Consider the following 17,106-nt stretch of genomic DNA (forward strand, 5'->3'; position numbering starts at 1 on the left):
TTTTGTTCTAACATTTTTTAAGCTTTTTGCAGATATCAACCTTGAAATATCCACTATTTTTCCATACAGCAATACCATTTTTCACTAATAACGTCTGGAGTTCGGTTGACGGTATTCTCAGATTTTTTTTTATTTACATTTTACACAATGTACAAAAATGGAAATGGAGCGACTCCTGAGAGCATTTCTCCTTCAAGCTTATCTAAATAATAACAATCACATTTAACTTGTGTGACAAGAGAGATGACCAGCAGAATATAAAAAGGCTTAACAACTTTTGAGAGTCACACAAATGACATGTCTAAATGGTGCATGACAAAAAAAAAAAAAAGACAAAACACATAGACTAACATTTACAAGTTCTATAAATATGTGATAAATAGCTAAGACCTCCTAGGGAAGAAAGGCTTTACTATCTACTGAACCAAACATTTATAATCTTATGAACATTCCTTCTGTAGCTACTTTTGAACTTTGAGATTAGGAATGTAGCAGTCCACTTGTAGAAAAGCATATATCTACTTATGTAGTGAAAATTGTCAGTTTGTCACTGTTGTGCACATAAAGTGAAAAGTAGTTAAAGAAAATCAATGGTGATTAGCAATGTCATATTCCTCAGCAGCCATTCTAATTATGCCCTTTCATTTTTTTAGCAGGTATGAGCAATCGCGACACAGTCGGGTCACCGGATCGGCCACTTTTTCAGCAGGGCTTTGACTAAGAGCAGGATTTCTCGCCGTACTCCTTTGAAAGTTGAAATTCTTTATATTAGAGGCTGGTAAAAGGTCAGATTTCAAAATAGATTGGTGTATGGTATGGTAGCTGCAAGCGGCTCTTCAGCTGTTGGCAGAATAAACACAGAGTTGATGAGATCAAAGAGGCTGTTGTGGGAAATCTGAAGGCTGACATTGCAGCTGTGAAGAGAAGAAGCCCCCTCCATCTGGGCCATGTCATGAAAATATCGACAGATTCGCGGCACCACCTGCAGGGGTAAAAAAAAAAAGGAGATTTTGATCGCACCTGACTGAAAAAGTGACTGGAGCTCAAAAAGAAGCAGATGGATAGGGGAAAAAAATAAATAAAAATAGGAAGGAGTGTTACTTTTACTACGATGAGCTTCTTTTCCAAATGTTTTCCGTCAGGAAACTTTTCTCCAAAACACATGTTGATGGTGTACTCAGGAGAGCGACCATTGTTCTCCTTAAACTGTCTTAGCTCTGAAACAGAAACAGGTGGCACCATTTGTTTCAGTTCAAACTTCATGCTAAATTGAATTAACAAAAAGCAGCACCAAGTTGGTTTTCTACATTTAGAGGAGAACGCGATCTGCACTTACCATCCACATACTTTACAAAGTTGAGGAGCTCCACCCTGGTGTTTTGGGGCAACTTTTGGGGGTTTGGATGAGCCACGCTGGGGTCACTGGTGCTGGCAAACACGTGACATCTGTCCTGCCTCCAAGCATAGATACCAGTATCTTGTACCTCCAGGAACAGGCCGCGCTGGATGCTGTTAAGTATGCGGTTGGTATATTCAATCTGCAATAAAGGAGGATGTAGTCAGAACAACTAGCTGAAAAGATCACACAGAGGATGTGTAAAAGTAAACAGTTTCTAAAGTCAAATGAAAGACCTAACCTTCACTATTTTTCTAATAGTCACTTCCTCTTTTTTTTCTTTAAACGGTACAACTTTGATTTACGCCTGTTCATAGATACTTTTGAGGAGGAACTGAGCTGATAAGAGTTGACAAAACCAAGGCAATCTTTTGAATATTCAAAATAAGTTTAGATGTAAAGTCAAAGCACATTCAAAGCTACACAAGTTCTTATAATAGATGTGTGTTTAGTTTGAAACTTTTCTGTGTTTGCATATTTTTCTTTCCTTACTAAATACGCAAGTCTAAGAAAAGATGGGAGCCCATGCGAAAGATTCTGGATTAGGTCAAAACAAACGTCCAGTTGAAGTGATGATGTACCTGTTTGTGGTCCAGCAGATCCTTAGTGGAGGGAAAGCAGATATTATGGGGACTGAAGTCAGGGACTTCTTGGTTGTAGTGGAGCTGAAGGCGGTTGGTGGTCAACGTCGTCTGTAGCACCTCTCTTTTCCTGTAGTGGATGGAGATCTCCAGGTCATAGAGACTTGGCTGTGGAGCTACATCGAAGACTGGGGTAGGATTTACTGTTAAAACACAACAAACAAAAACCCATAAACGATCACTTTGCAAACATTTCCTCTAGATAATGATTTGGTCTTCTTTCACTGAACATACCGTCAATGTAGGCTGGCTGATCCTCTGGTAATAGCTGTGCGAGGTTCTCAGCTGTAGGTGGATAGCTTCCAAGGACGGCTTGGTTTTGCTGGACATAGCCATCTGCCCAAAGTTGCTCCCCTATTTGACATTGATAGATAAATTAAGCGCCTTATAAATTTTCTTATGAACCATACACAAATGAAGAGGATCTTGCGTACAACATTATATTATTGTCCTTGATATACGAATAATACCTGTTGGTTGGGTGCCAATATCCAAGGCCATGAATTCATTAAGCAGATTGCACTGTGGAAGAAAAAAAAAACAAACAAAACAACAAGTATTTCAGTATTCAAGTAGTCTTTAAAGTCTTTGTAAATGTTAAACCTATTAACAGAAGTGAAAGCACATTCTAGGCAACACTGCACCTCATGTCCTGGGGGGAACTCCTCTATGGGAGAGCTGTAGATATCTGGAGTCATGTCAGAATCCTCCTGGGAGTGTTGAGTTGGTGGGCACTCATAGTTGTCTGCAGGCAGAAAAAAAAAAAGCGATCACCAATTTATCGTTCTCTAAATCGAATCAAATTTATTTGTATAGCACAGTTCATGTACAAAACAATTCAAAGTGCTTTACACAAAATAAAAGCATCTACCCAACAGGGATTTCATATCCAGACTCCTGGTTTACGTACCAACAGCCTTGCACCCTGTGTTGTTAATCTCGTAGATTTTATGGGGGTCGTCGAGATTTTTGGAATCATCCTTTATCATCTTGAAGCGCATGGAGAGCGCATTCAGAGCGCAGCGGAAGTTGGTTTTCCACCTGGCCTTGTCATTGGGGTACTCGTTGATCTTTCCGCTGGCCACTGCCCAGGCCTGTGAACCACATGCAGGCACAGTGTCAGCCAAAACAAATCAAAGCAAATCAATAGAGGTGAGTAGCCTACTTTGTGTTCTGTAGGAATTTAATCTGTGCACCCCCCCCCCCCCCTAAAATGGGTTCGCGGTAACTTTAAACACCTCTCACTCATTCTCTGCACCCTTTATCATGTAGGCTACAAAACGGAAGAAGTAGCTCTGCAAGAAGAATGATTATAATTATATGATCCTTGGTATGAAGTACGTGGCTCCTGGCAAGTGTGACAGCAGCTGGAAGATCAAAGGAAAAACTTCCTCGTTCTTTTGATGCACACGACTATCAGGATTTACTGCGTTACACGAGTAAACAAAGCCATCAAAGTTTTATCGTGTCACGCTGGGTAATTAACAAAAAAATTATAGTCTGTCATTAAACCTACCCGGAATATTTTGCTGTCCTCGTCGTTGCAGTCCTTTCTGGAGTTGTGCTTCCAGGGAACTCTGAGCTTGTTTTGCGCCACATAGCACAGGCCCGTGTACTGTCCCGTTTCCACTTGCTCTATGAGCCAGCTGGCAAACTGAGGTTTGGGAGGGCTGACAGGGAACATGACAGGGAACATGACAGGGATCGTGAATTGAAACGCCACAAAAGGGAAGAGGGCAAAAAATAAAACCCGAAAAACATAACATCAGAATTTCAGTTTTATCTGCAGACTTTGAAAAAAGGAAGAACATGTTCGCCACCGTCAGAGAGCGGTAGCTGACAAACTGCACTCTGAACTAGAAAAGAAGCGAGCCGCGCTAAAAGCAGTCAAATGCGGAAGTCTAACATATTAAATGCCCAAGTACGAAAAACAAGCAAACGTTTCGTCATCCTACCTTTGCATTGCACCGCTGAGTTGTTAGTATCCCAGTTGGTCTGGTTTCACTTGTCACCTAAACTGCATTTATACTCGCGCAAATAATGAGGGCATCCGATGTGTCCTCTTCCGTGGGAGGGCGCCGCTCCTTGTACAGGGAACAAGGAGGGTGAGCTTGATTCATGAAATGGCAAGACGTTACTGTCTCATTCTCGGCTTTAAACAAACCATGGAGCTGCTCCGGATGTCGAAATGGAACGTACGTCATCTCTGCAGATTCAGTGGGTGTGCTTAGTGGGATGGTTGATTCCCAGTTCAAGAGAAACTGAAAGTGTGGTAGCTCCACTGCCCCCCCTGAAAAAAAACTTTGCATCTTCATACATTTTTTGTCTTATGGTTTAGACCAAGGTGCCATTACTGACTCGCCTTTTGCTGAATTTGAGAATTCCCGTCATGATGAGCTGCACTGGGATTTAGTTTACTACGACTTTATTGTTGCATTCCCAAGCTGCCCTCTTAAATGCCCGTATGGGCTTCTAGTTCTCTCCCACTTTGCAGTTAAGATGCCTTTTAAGAGAATAACACCAAGCATACTGTATGCTTGTCTTGTTGAAACCTTTTACTTTGAGTCAAACCTTTCTAATTAGATTAACCAAGAATATGAATTATAAAAAAATGTTGGTGACACTGAAATATGACACCATTGTGTTTTTTTATATTTATATTTTTACAAGTGTACTGAGGATAAGTTGTGAGACCCCCCCCCCCCAACATATTGCAAGTGTTCTAAATACAGATGTTAACTGACACTTGTCTGAGTCGAAGCAATCCACCTGCTCAGACCTGATGTACTTTTAGATCCTGACTAAAATAGTGTTCCATGAAACCACCCAGTTCCTGTGAATTTAGACAAATAAACCCACCAGTGACGGTCCCATAGCAATGTGCAGAGTTATGTGCTTTCTGAAACTTTCAGCGACTGAATCCTGCAGGTGTGGACTCGTGTCATGAGAATGAATCAGAGAAACTGGTGAAAGTGCAGCCAAGGTGTCTCCGTGAGACACATTTTAGTCAACATCACTAAATACTTTACTTCTGGGTTTTGCGACTGCATCCAAGCAAGGTACCATTTCCTCTTTTTGCCATCAGTGTTTCAAATTGGAAATTTGAAGGTCATAGCCTACTCCAGCTTTCTTAGTTTGCACCTCAGGGGAAACTCTTTGCTTAGGTCTCATTGTACCTTGACCACATATTGCGTTAGTGGAAGCACTTCGTAAGGAATATGGCTCACACACACAGACAGACAGTCCAGCAAACGTGTCAGGAATAGGGAAGCGGTAACGATCTCAGATGGATCACTTCCCTTTTCCTGGGCACTGGAAGTAGCATGCAGGCCTCTTACTACCTCTAGAAAGAAACAGGCTCACAGGGCAGCCCCTGAGGAAGGACCCCGGTTATTGCAAAGCCACACATAAAGGCCCACATCCTCTTCAATAATTTTATTGATAATGCAAAAGCCTTATTTTTAAATTGTCAGTGAAACCAAATGACACCAAATGATACTTTTGGGCCGAAGATCACCTACCGGTGACTTGGCTAATTCGTACAAACCAGATATGAGAATGAGTCCTTCGAAGACAAACTTTCATTGAGCGGCTGCAATTCATTTGAACCTTTTGTTTAAAAAAAAAAAAAAAAAAAAGGGGGTTTTTTTTTGGCAGGGAATTCTCACTACATTAACCTTCCTCATTAATCTCCTCTTTTATTATCTTTCTCTTTCTCTCTCACACACACACACACACACAACTAAATGTGCTTGTATATCCTTTCACATATGTATCTCATATGAAACACTGTTGACATGGTGTATTGTTTAAAAGAAATCTGAATTTGTGTGTGTCTGCTCTTGGGCACGAAAGTGTTACAAAACACCAGCTTAATTCTCATAAACAGCCACACCTTCACCTGACTGTAAGTCTCTGACAAGTCTAAGCAAACTGTCATGTTTGCTTTTTTTCCGTCTGGAAATTAAGCTAAGCTACAATTGTAAAAGACAGTCAATAGAAATACAGGGTATATAGCAAAAACAGCGTTTTAAAACGCAAATGAGCTTGGAATGGTTCAATAGTCTTCAGGAATAGTTCTCCAGACTTCTTGAGGGACATTCCAAAGCTCTTCTTTGGATGTTGTCTTCCTTTTGTTTCAATCTTTGTTCAGATTATCCCACACTGCTCCAATAATGTTGAGGCCGGAGCTCCAATTCTTGTGTAATTTGTCATACTTCAGCCTTTCCGCTCCACTTCCCTTCCCTGTCCCTGTTCTTCAAGGACACAGCACACACAGCAAATCATATCAAAATGTGCCATGTTTTCATTTTTGGGACTCCCTCTGATGATGCAAAAATCCTATTTTATGTCTGACAAGCTGAGTTTTTTTTTTATTGATTAACCCAAAGAAATTCCAAGGTTGACCATGAAGCACAAAACCAGCTGTGTGCCAGTGTTGTTTTTCATGATAACTGTTACCTGAATACCACCATAGTATGATATTCAGTTCACTGTATGTATTGTGAGATTTCCTCATCAGCTAAATTGAGTTAAATGTCTCTGAGGTAATATCCGGGCAAATCTTATTTCAGGATAGAGATATTCTTCAAAATACAAAGCTGAGTGAAGGGATTTTTGTGAGAATTTCCTCTTGTGGTTTCCCGTAGCGCCCCCTGCTGTTGACAAAGCAAGACCAAACGAAGGTTGTGGTTGACATTGTCTTACTGTGTTTCAACTGGTGTGTTTTGAACAGAGATTTGTCCGATTCTCTGGCTTCTGCAGTGATATCACCATACATGATGTATTCGCTGAATAATTCGGGAATTTCGCAGTGAGAAACATCTTGCACTGCACTCCATGAATCACAGAGTTAGTGGACTTATCTCCATCTTCATTAAAAAAAAAAAAAAAAAAACATCCTCTTTGGCATGGCTTTTAAAATTTCTTTTTACATCCAATGTGTTACATAATTTTGCCACTTAAAGTCAATAGTTATCAAGCTATTACTTACTGTCATAAGTTGAGATATCTGACATCACAAACAAACCCTTTACTCAGGTGTGAACAGTGGGGTTCGAACATATCTTGTCAAAGCAAAAGTTGGGGGAATAACGGGGAGCTCTTTTTTTTCTCCTGAACTGAGGGCAGAATTCAGATATGCAGAAGCAAAACCAACTGTGGAAGCTGTTTGAATTGAGCGTTGGAAAGTTAGTCATGTTGTGTATTGTTTATAGGATATATATGATTATTAAACAATATCTACACAGCTATGTTCCAGCATTATCAGCTGTTGAGTTGGCAAATACTGGAGTGACTGTTTATTTGTCACGTCAGAAAAAGAAAATCCTTTGTGATGCATTTTTTTTTTTTTTTTTATCTGTTATCGGGGCAAAACCGTCTCAATCCTCTGAAGAAATCTTAAGGGAATTCCCCTCTTTGAATGAGACAAAACAGGGGTAAAAAAAGAGAAAAAAATGCACGTGGGTTACTGGATGTAATTGCCACTTTTTGTCGCCAGAGGCCACAAGAGTTCAATCTTTATTGCCCTGCCAGTCGTCCTCATGTCTGCATGCTGAATTCTCTCTGTTCGTTTTTGGTGGGTTGCAGAGTTAACCTCGTAAACAACGTGTTCTTAAGGACTCCAACGATGCTGAAGGAAACTAAAGCCGAATAAAACAAAACGATTCGGCTTCAGTGGTCATAAGTTACCGGGGCTGTCGCTGCGTTAAACTGTCCACTGGGATGTGGTGCTGAAATGCTGCATCCATGCTTCAGGACCGGGGAGGATTTTTACCTGCGACTCTCAGGAGTGTAAAAAATTGAAAAAATAAAATGGCTAAGCTCGATGTGTCAAAACTTTCCAAAGATAAGCAAACAGGGTGGACACGCAGAGCTCTAAGGTAACAGCCATTTCGTTTGCATCTCTAAACCCGAAGTTTACATGAATTGCGTTCCTTTACGACCTTCATAATTGCCAATTACTGTGTGCTCAGAGACACGCTTGCAGTTTATTTTTCTCTGTGAATCTGTAGCCAGGATACTACAGAGAGCGTCATTGGTATTTGTGATTGTAAAGAGCCAGAGGAGAAAGATGGCCGTAGGGGGAAGACTGATAATTTTAAGACTTGCCAGGGGTACATTGTCAGATTCAAAAGGCATTTCAAAGAACCAAACCATTCACTTTTTCATTCTCTCCTCTTTTTCTTCTTTCTCTGTCTTTTTTCCCTCTTTTCTTTTCGCACGGTTGCAGGCCGTTTGAATCAACCAATGGGCCTTCAAGTTAGAGACATTGGAATGTAAATGAGCCCAGCGCGTGCTCCCGGCGCAGTGAAAGCTCGGGATTGTTTATTGAGCTCCCTGAGCCACGCGCCTGGCTCGGGGGAGTCGGCGTGCAGAAGAATCACACAGCGGGGGCGGGGCCTCGAGACGAAGCGTGCGTCTGCAAAAAAAAAAAAAAAAAAAAAAAAAAGTGGGTGGGTGGGGTGTGTGTTGGGGCGCGTGTTGAAAAAGAGGAGTGCTGCCAAAGTTTGGGTCAGATCGGCTCGTGGAGTAAGCAGTCAAGAGAGACTTGGACTAGAGTTAGCCACACGGTCCCCACGCGAAAGACACGAGAGCTGTGCACTGCCAACCACTCCCGCTCTTCCTCTTCTTCTTGTGCCACCGAGGCTGCACTCGCCCCCTGCATCCATCCCCTCAGAAGAACTGTCAGCGAGATGGAAACTACCACCATCACCACCACGCAGACAGCATTCACCTTTGGACTAAGTGAAAGATGCGCAAGCATCAGCCTGCACGCGCCGGCCCAGGACGCAGATCCTGCTGTCCAAGCAAACACCAGCGCAGCCGGCTACCAAAGTAAGACCAAAGTGCTGAAGAGACAGCGCTCCAGCTCGCCGGAGCTCCTGCGCTGCAAGCGGCGTCTGAGCTTCAACGGTCTCGGCTACTCCATCCCACAGCAGCAGCCCGTGGCCGTGGCCAGGCGAAACGAAAGGGAGAGGAACCGGGTCAAACAAGTCAACATGGGTTTCCAGACGCTTCGTCAGCATGTGCCAAACGGCGCCGCGAACAAGAAGATGAGCAAAGTGGAGACGCTGAGGTCTGCGGTGGAGTACATCAGAGCTTTACAACAACTTCTTGATGAGCATGACGCGGTGTCGGCTGCATTCCAATGCGGGCTGCCATCCCCAACCATCTCAAACAGCTACTCCGCTGACCCGGAGTCACCTCACTCCACCTACTCATCAGATGAAGGCGGCTATGAGCCTCTGAGCTCCGAGGAGCAGGAACTGTTGGACTTTACAACCTGGTTTGACAGGTACTGATGCTGTCAACATCCAAATAACACGTCCAGCATCTGTGCAAAAAAAAGGTGTTAGACTTCTATCAGAACTGCTGACAAAGACTTCAGAAAGGCACAGATCGGTCTTGTCTCCGTGCTTACAGGTGATCTGTCGTTTCCCTCCCTGACCGAGGCTGCTTCTGCAGGAGCAGAGCAACAGTGAGGAAGCCAGAGGGCGTCTGTGTGAGCGAAGGAGAGGGAGCATCTTGTTGCAGAGAGCGTAAATAGTTGTCCCAAAGGTCTCCACAAGAAACGGGGAGTTGGACTCGGTGACACACTTACGCGTGGAAGTGAAGAACTGCTGATGTTATGTCTGAATAAGTGCAATTAATACGCGACAGGCAGGCTCTGCAAAGCCGGTGCTGGAGTTCCAGAGGATTTGTTCGATGAGAGTTTAATCAAACCGGGACTGCCTTCCTCACCTGCCGCGTCAGCTGGAAGACGCAACAAAAATGAAGCGTCGGCGGACTTTTGATGTACATTTCTGACCTTTAATAACACCATTGTACCATACAACGAATTGTTTTAACACGAGAACATATTTTTGTACATTGAGTCAAACAAAATGTTCTTTAACAACCTTTACTGCCACGTTTCTGACTGTTTATTTTTTTTACGTGACGACCTGCTGTCAGCAGGCGGTGAGCTGGCATGAATGAGGCGTGAAACTGGACAGCAATATCGAGACTACCTGTGACAGATTGTAGTGTTTTCTTTTAATAGGTGGTAAGGAGACATTTATTAATGTATGCACTTGTTCTCAGTTTTCCGTAGCCTAAAGTGTAAATATTTGATTTTAACAGATATATTTTGTGTAAAACATTTTTTTATAAATAAAGATGAATCTATTTATATTATATGTCTTCGCCGTGGTTTGGTTCTTCAGCTGATTCGCACATATTTATAGCTTCTGTGTGTTTGTGTGCGTGGGTGCACGCGCGATCGTTTGTGAGACAGCAGTGTGTGTTAGTGGTGGCGGTAATTGAGCAAACTAGGGAGCTTCTTTTCTATTCAAAGCCCCTGCATGACCTTTTCCCGACTTGGTTGGGCACACGGAGAAAATTGCGCAGCTGGGTGAGCACTCAATAACCATTATTGACGCGCACCTTCTACTGCGCTTTGTCTCCATTCAGGGCGGGGAGATTAATATTACGTTTCATGCATTGCATTGTTTCTTTTGCATACTCTGCTTTTAACCAGTAGCTCAGAGTGCCTGGGGCGGAGGGAGGGGGGAGTAGGGGGAGCAATTCTCTTCACTCAGAGGGTATAGACACTTTGAAATATAGCCTGGGGAAAGTCAGCAAGACAATGAAACGGGTCAAAATTCTTATTGCCCGATTGAGATCAATCTAAATAAAACCCGGGGTTGTAGACTAGTTGTATCCCCGACTGTGTTTTTCATAGCGCACACAGGCCAATCAAAAAGCCCATCTCCTGCGAAATGGGGAGCACAACACCCCATTGTGAGCACTATTGTGCGAGCCTTTGCGCCTCATTATGCGAATTATGGAAGATCTTTCATTGTAAATAAACACTGAAGCCAAATTCAGCGAGGCAGAACGAGAAATAACAAGTTCATTTTCACCTGGTGCTCTCTGTGGGGCAGGACAATTGGGAACCTGATTGAGACTGATTCTAGTCCTTACTCTAACAAATTCCAAAATAAAAAGAGGCCATGTCAGCCAACATTACGGCAAAAAAAGAAAATAATATGAATCATTGTGACGGGTCAAGACAGCATAACTCTTACCTCTGAACTTAATCTAATCAAGACACTTAAAGATGGACAAGTTTTTTTTTTTTCTTTCTTTCTTTCTTTCACCCACTCCCCCTCTCTCCCACAACAGCCTGCAGGTGTGAGCCACGTGCCTGTGCACAGTGACAAAGGCTGTGGCACTCCCATTGGTTAATGGCTCGCGTATGTGAACCCTGTCAGGTGGACGCAGTGACTAAATCAAACAAGTGATAAATGACATTAATTACCCTTTGCATTATAACCTCCAACGCCACTGCGATCAGCGTAGGGCGCAAAAAGTACCCCGCTGGTCCATTCTCATCCGGTTGAAATGCTGCTTCTAACGTCGCTCAGTGTCAGTCAGAGGCCAGGGCACAAAGTGAAAACAGCGCTTGTCTCACGTCTTCTCACGATGGATATGCTATTCTCTCTTCGGCCTTAAAGGGAGGAGCAGGGGCGAAAATAGATTTATTCATGCCATTTTGTGCTTGGGTAATTTTCTCTTTGACAATACATAAGGGCTATGTTAATTTTAGCATAGCTGAATATCAATCACAAGGAGCTCATAAGTGTTTTCATGGGCAAAGACATGATGGATGCTTTAACCATGGGGAAGGCAAGTGTGTGCGTAATAAATTTGACCAAGGCAGGAGCGCTGACAAGTCATTTGTTGCTCTGATGGAGCCAATAGAATGCTCGGTGGGTTTTCAGTTCATTTTGAATGAACACGAAATTGCATGCTTGCGTAAATTGCGCACTGATGAACCACTTTGGCTATCTAACCTTTCACCTTTTCAACACATCAAAGTAAAGCAAGATAGATCCCTTGAAACACATCAGTTGGTATGAACCAGCTATTATAAAAATCCATGAGTAACTATTTGCCTTCCAGAACCAATAATTCTTCTGCATCAGGAGCTGAGGAATAAAGTCAGCCACTGAGCACATTATATTTTCCACCATAATGAACTTGAATACATTATAAGTAAACCATGATAGAAATTCCTTTTCTCCATAGGAAAGATTTTAACGTTTCACATATACTAACACACAATTCTTGAGAGATTTCATATATAAGGTCTAAAGCATCAGATGGAGGGGGGGTATGAGAAATGAAAGTAAAGCAGATGTGGATGTAGATGTAAGACAACTTGATGGTGTGCAGAGGTGTTAATGTTTAAGCAGAGCTTCCAGATACGTTTATATTTAACATAGACAGAAAACATGGTGAACTAATGTAGTGGAGACTCATTTACCCCCTTATCCCCACAATACACTAATCCCCTCAACACACACACACACACACACACATTGGAGACCAGAAGCTAGTTAAGAGTCAAATTTGCTGAGCCTGTGGCACGAGTAAGTGTCAGCAACTGACAAATGGAAGCAACGTTAATCGATGCCAAGTACACCTTTTCAAATCTGAATGAACAGCTCTCTTTAGCAACATCCTTGTCAGCGCATCAGTTAATCACACATCCAAAATGCACTGATGCAACTAAGGCATTTCAGCAGAATTTGGAATTTTGGCAATATTCTTTGCTTTTATTATATTTAATTGCCTTATTTGCAAAGATGCATTTCAAACACACGATGCATGCATGGTATCAAACTAACGCCTGTAAAGTGATGCAAAATCATATTAAACACAAGTTAGATAATTGTGGCTACGGATACTTTGTGCAGCTTTGTCTTCTGCACCTAATGTCCTCTCTTGCAGATGATCCCTCAGACACCCATTCAGTGTTTTTAAAGTGTACAAGAGAGCCACCTGATGCTAAAGATGGTCACAATCTTTGCTCTTTACTGAGGAAGTGAAGTAAATGGACTGTACTTATACAGCACGTTTCTAGTCGAATTGACCACATTCACCAATTCACACACACATACAGCACATCTTGCTATACAGTGAAAACAGGATATTGTCTCAATATGAAAGATGATATCAGTTTGGAGCCTCTATTTTCGTTCAAAGGTTTTTATTCTTTTGTGGGCATTCCTAAGCGAACAATGTTTTATATTTGTATATTATATATATTTATAAAAATATAAGCTAAATTTTAAGCCGGGGCAGGGTTTTCTTTTTTAAGGTTTCAGTGACTCATATCTAGACTTTTGATTTCTTTAAAATATGTCCTCCAGTTAGAATCCCACTGGTATCAATATACAATATACTATGACGTTTCATTTTTAGGAATTATCTCAAGGCAAGCAAATACCCAAGGGTCCCTCCATTGTGCTGGAAATCCTCCTTCCAGCTTCCAAAGTCTTACAAAATCAGAATCGCGCTCATGCGCACCAAGTCACTTTTACTTTCTGACAAAAAAGTCAGTCATTTGACTCGTGTTTTTCTTCTGTCTCAAAAAGAAGAAATCTTTTTCTTTTCAACTGAACAGCAAAAAGGAGTTTGAATGCATGCGACTCAGCACGTTTAACTGACACCTCTATGTGAGTGAAAAGGCCTTAAACTTCAGACAACCAAGTAGAAGAAGAACCAAGCTCAGGCCTGAAGGATAGAGGGATGGAAGAGGTGGGGATGTGTGGCTGGGTGGAGGTGGCGGGGCTGTGATTTGCATGGGCCATTGTGCTGCACAAGTTTGGGTGCTTTTTTTTTGGCTTGGGCCCTTTTGGCCATTTACTTCCACTCTGGCTGGCTGTGGCGAGCTGTGAATAGTCTCTGCTTGGAGGAGACACAAAGGCGCTTTTGTGCTGCGGCCGCACCATATTCATCATGTAATGCCTGTAAGACAAATCTGATTGGACGTCTCTGTCACTTTGATGTGGGTCCAGAGTGCGAGTGGCCCTGAGATTGCTAACTTCACTCTCTATTGCCTATTCTACAGCATTGATATGGAGGGTGGAGGCCAAGGGGGAGTGAGGAGAGGTAGCTTGGGGGGAGAACGAGGAGGTATAAGGGAGAGCAGGCAGGGGGTAGTCCTCATTATTTGCAGGAGCAAATTCATAATAAATTTCCCCATTCTACAAAACCGGGTCGAGATGATTGACACTACTTTACGCCAGGCTGAACAAAAGCCCTGATTTGAGCGGAATACCAAATGAATGGGGCGAGCGTGGACTCAATTCAAACAATTTTAATCTCTCCCTGTCCTCGCTTATTTCTCTTCTCCTCTCTCCCATTTTCCCTCACTTACCCTCTTTTTTTTCTACTCAAACTCTCCTGCCTCTTTTGTCCGGAGCATTCTCATCTTACAGGGTAATTCTACTCCAACGGATGTGCTAATTGTGCTGGGTTAAACTGGATGCTGCTGGACTCCTGTGATACAGAGCTTATTCTTGCCTAATGACTGTAATGGTGTTTCAGAGAGACTGCAGTCTGTAAGCTGGAGTGGGCTGCTTGTATAAAACTTGAGAGGGAGATGTTTTTTTTCCCTTTTGATTCATACAGGCTGTGAGGAAACGAGAAGTACGGTGAGGCTTCATGTAGCAGTGAGGAGAGGAAAAGAGGATGACACATGAAGGGATTTTAAAGTTGTGCAAAATAATGCCTTAAATGCAGAATAGTTTGTGTATCTGAAGGCAAATTTGGAAAGCTATGAGAACCAAGTGAGTGATGGTTAGAAGTTTTTTTTTGTGTGTGTAGATGAGTACACAAAATGACTACAGTGCAGTTACATCAAGACAAGGGACAATGGAAGAATTAAAAACAAAACTTATTGCTGTCCAAGTTTTCTGTGAGCTGACATCTAGTGGCCAATAGTGGAGCTGCATTTTAAACACTTGTTTCAGCAGCTGTGGTGATGACTTTCAGTATATTTTTCGCTAAATAAGTAGATTTCAGTTCCGCAGCAAATATTTCCCTCCCACGAAGAGCTGTTGTGAGCTCCCCACCCATTTGTCCAGTTTTGTGCTTATTCATGCATTGTGATGTTAAATCAAAGAAAAAAAAAACATGTTATGCATAGGCTTACCATGTCTTTATGTATATGTGCTCTTGTCTTTGTGTGTTTAAGTATGTTTTCATCAATTTCTCTACTGAAATCAGGTGCATTCCTTCACTCAGCAATAAGTTGTAATGTCTTAGCTCTTTGTGTGTACGTGGCTTGGTGTGCAAAACTTATCATTGTCTTCATGTCAAAGGTTGCACCTCTTGCTTTGAAAAACACTTTTTAACTCTTCTTTACAAGTTCTATCCCCTCCCTATACACACAAACACACGCATGCATACACACAGTCTCGTCCCAGGGTCCTCAGCAGGCTGGAGCCTGCCCCTGGAGAACTTGTTCACAGTGACAAAACACAGCTTCATCAGACTCTGACATGTCTCGCCCTTAGCTTTAGATCACATGCTTCATTCTTCTATTGTCTGATTCAGACAGACAGTAGGACACTTAGATATTTTTCTTTTATGCGTCTTCTGAATATCTCTGCACGACACAATGGATTCACCTTCTTTATGGTGTTAAAGGAGAGTGTACACTTGCCTCTGGTCATGAATGACTTGTGTGTAATGAGACGAAGTAGAAACATGAAAGCAGATGCAGGATTAGGCTGAAAAAAGAAACGAGGTACAGGTGGTTCAGTAAAGTTAACCCACACCTCTGTTTTGTATTATTTGTTTGATTTTGTCCCATTGTATTCATTGACCTAATATCCATATTATCATTACTCTATTTGATCTTGTCTGTTCCCTCCCATACATTGTAGGAATACGACAAAGTGCATGTGGCAAGCTTTTGCATAATTTCTGAAATAATTTCCATGTTTCACAATTTTGCACATTCATCATTTAGTCATTGCAATTTTTACAAACACTACAAAATATATAAAACAATTATCATAAGATATTTACTGATACCACATTACCTGACTCTTTGTAATGTGTCTTGAAAGGCTCCTCAATAAAAACAAATACATTAAATCAAACAGTTTGACATAACAATGACGAGGCCAATAAGATATATTTTTCTGATGTGAGTTGAAGAAGAATCACAACCATTTTCAAGATTGGCTGGGACACTTTGTAAAATGCTGAATAAAGGGAATGATATGATCTGCAAAGAATTTACACGATAGAAGTAAATATTGCAAAGAAAGTTGTTGAAAATATAACAGTTGCTACACTGAGATATTGTATTATTAATTCAAAAGTTCTCATTTTGACTTTGGTGTCAGCAAAATATTCAAAAAAAGGCAGGAACATGTTGCTAGATGCAAATATAAACAAAACAAACATCTGGTGGGCCATCTCAGAACGAATCAGGTTATAGTTGGCAAAGGGTCAGTAACATGATAAGTGAGTATCCCAAAATCTGAAATACCCAGCCTCGAGTATAAAAAATAAAGATGGGGAGGGGTTCACTACACTGTGGAAGACAATACATTTAATCAACATTAAATTGCATATGGTGGGGATTTCTCTATAAGTAATATTAAAACTCTCATAGAATCCAGATGAATCTTGGTATGTTAGGGACAAGGTCAAAAATAAAGAATGAACGATTGTGTTCTAAATACAGACTTGACTCGGCAATGGCACACTGTGAAACACCAGAAAATCACATTCAGCAAACACAATTTAGTGCTGCGTTCACAAATGATGATTTAAAGTATATAGACACAAAATCCAGACTTCCTCCTTCCAAACTAATTTGAAATCTACTTAGAGGTGAAGTGGAAACCTGAACAACAACTCTTTCTTGAAATCCCGCAGTGTTCTTTGAGTGATTGAGGGAAAGAACCTAACACTTGTTAACGCACAGTTCAAAAACCAACGTTCATGTTTGTCCTTTTTTTTTGGTCATATTCATTCATCATTTCAACAAACTAGTGCCAAACCACATTCTGTATGTATTACACAGCATGGCCCTGTTGTGAAAGACAGTAAGGATCCAATCTTCATAGCATCTGTACACTTAATTTTAAATTATCATTTTTTTTTACTGCAACCCTAAATGTGATCAGATGACATGAAAAACTGAGATTTTTGCGTCCCCTCTCTGACCCCCCCCCCCCCCCCCCCCCCCTCTCACACAGACAAACACACAAATAT

General features: G+C 41.7%; 2 protein-coding genes across 3 annotated transcripts; one reads left to right on the plus strand and one right to left on the minus strand.

Moving 5' to 3' along the window:
- Positions 1 to 105: 105 nt before the first annotated feature.
- Positions 106 to 4,232, minus strand: irf7 (interferon regulatory factor 7). Of its 2 annotated transcripts, XM_075469535.1 has the most exons (10): positions 3,993 to 4,232; positions 3,554 to 3,707; positions 2,948 to 3,131; positions 2,682 to 2,782; positions 2,508 to 2,559; positions 2,272 to 2,391; positions 1,978 to 2,180; positions 1,337 to 1,538; positions 1,102 to 1,217; positions 106 to 982 (listed from the first exon to the last, which is right to left on the minus strand). In XM_075469535.1, the coding sequence occupies exons 1-10, from the start codon at positions 3,998 to 4,000 to the stop codon at positions 794 to 796; spliced, it is 1,329 nt and encodes a 442-aa protein (XP_075325650.1). In that variant the 5' UTR covers positions 4,001 to 4,232; the 3' UTR covers positions 106 to 793. The 2 variants fall into 2 exon arrangements, with proteins under 2 accessions (XP_075325650.1, XP_075325649.1); XM_075469534.1 differs by lacking the exon at positions 3,993 to 4,232 and having other exon boundaries at positions 3,554 to 3,880.
- A 4,342-nt stretch (positions 4,233 to 8,574) lies between these two features.
- Positions 8,575 to 10,128, plus strand: ascl1b (achaete-scute family bHLH transcription factor 1b). Its single transcript, XM_075470929.1, has one exon. The coding sequence runs from the start codon at positions 8,733 to 8,735 to the stop codon at positions 9,339 to 9,341; it is 609 nt and encodes a 202-aa protein (XP_075327044.1). The 5' UTR covers positions 8,575 to 8,732; the 3' UTR covers positions 9,342 to 10,128.
- The last annotated feature ends 6,978 nt before the right edge of the window (positions 10,129 to 17,106 follow it).

Source organism: Odontesthes bonariensis, chromosome 7 (genome assembly GCF_027942865.1).
Source record: "Odontesthes bonariensis isolate fOdoBon6 chromosome 7, fOdoBon6.hap1, whole genome shotgun sequence".
Taxonomy (NCBI): domain Eukaryota; kingdom Metazoa; phylum Chordata; class Actinopteri; order Atheriniformes; family Atherinopsidae; genus Odontesthes; species Odontesthes bonariensis.

Coding starts and splice junctions, on each gene's coding strand:
- irf7 (XM_075469534.1), bottom strand. CDS start 3,733: ATGTTCCCTGTCATGTTCCCTGTCAGCCCTCCCAAACCTCAGTTTGCC. Junction 3,132..3,553: donor AGGACAGCAAAATATTCCGG/GTAGGTTTAATG, acceptor TGTGGTTCACAG/GCCTGGGCAGTGGCCAGCGG. Junction 2,181..2,271: donor TCAGCCAGCCTACATTGACG/GTATGTTCAGTG, acceptor GTGTTTTAACAG/TAAATCCTACCCCAGTCTTC.
- ascl1b (XM_075470929.1), top strand. CDS start 8,733: ATGGAAACTACCACCATCACCACCACGCAGACAGCATTCACCTTTGGA.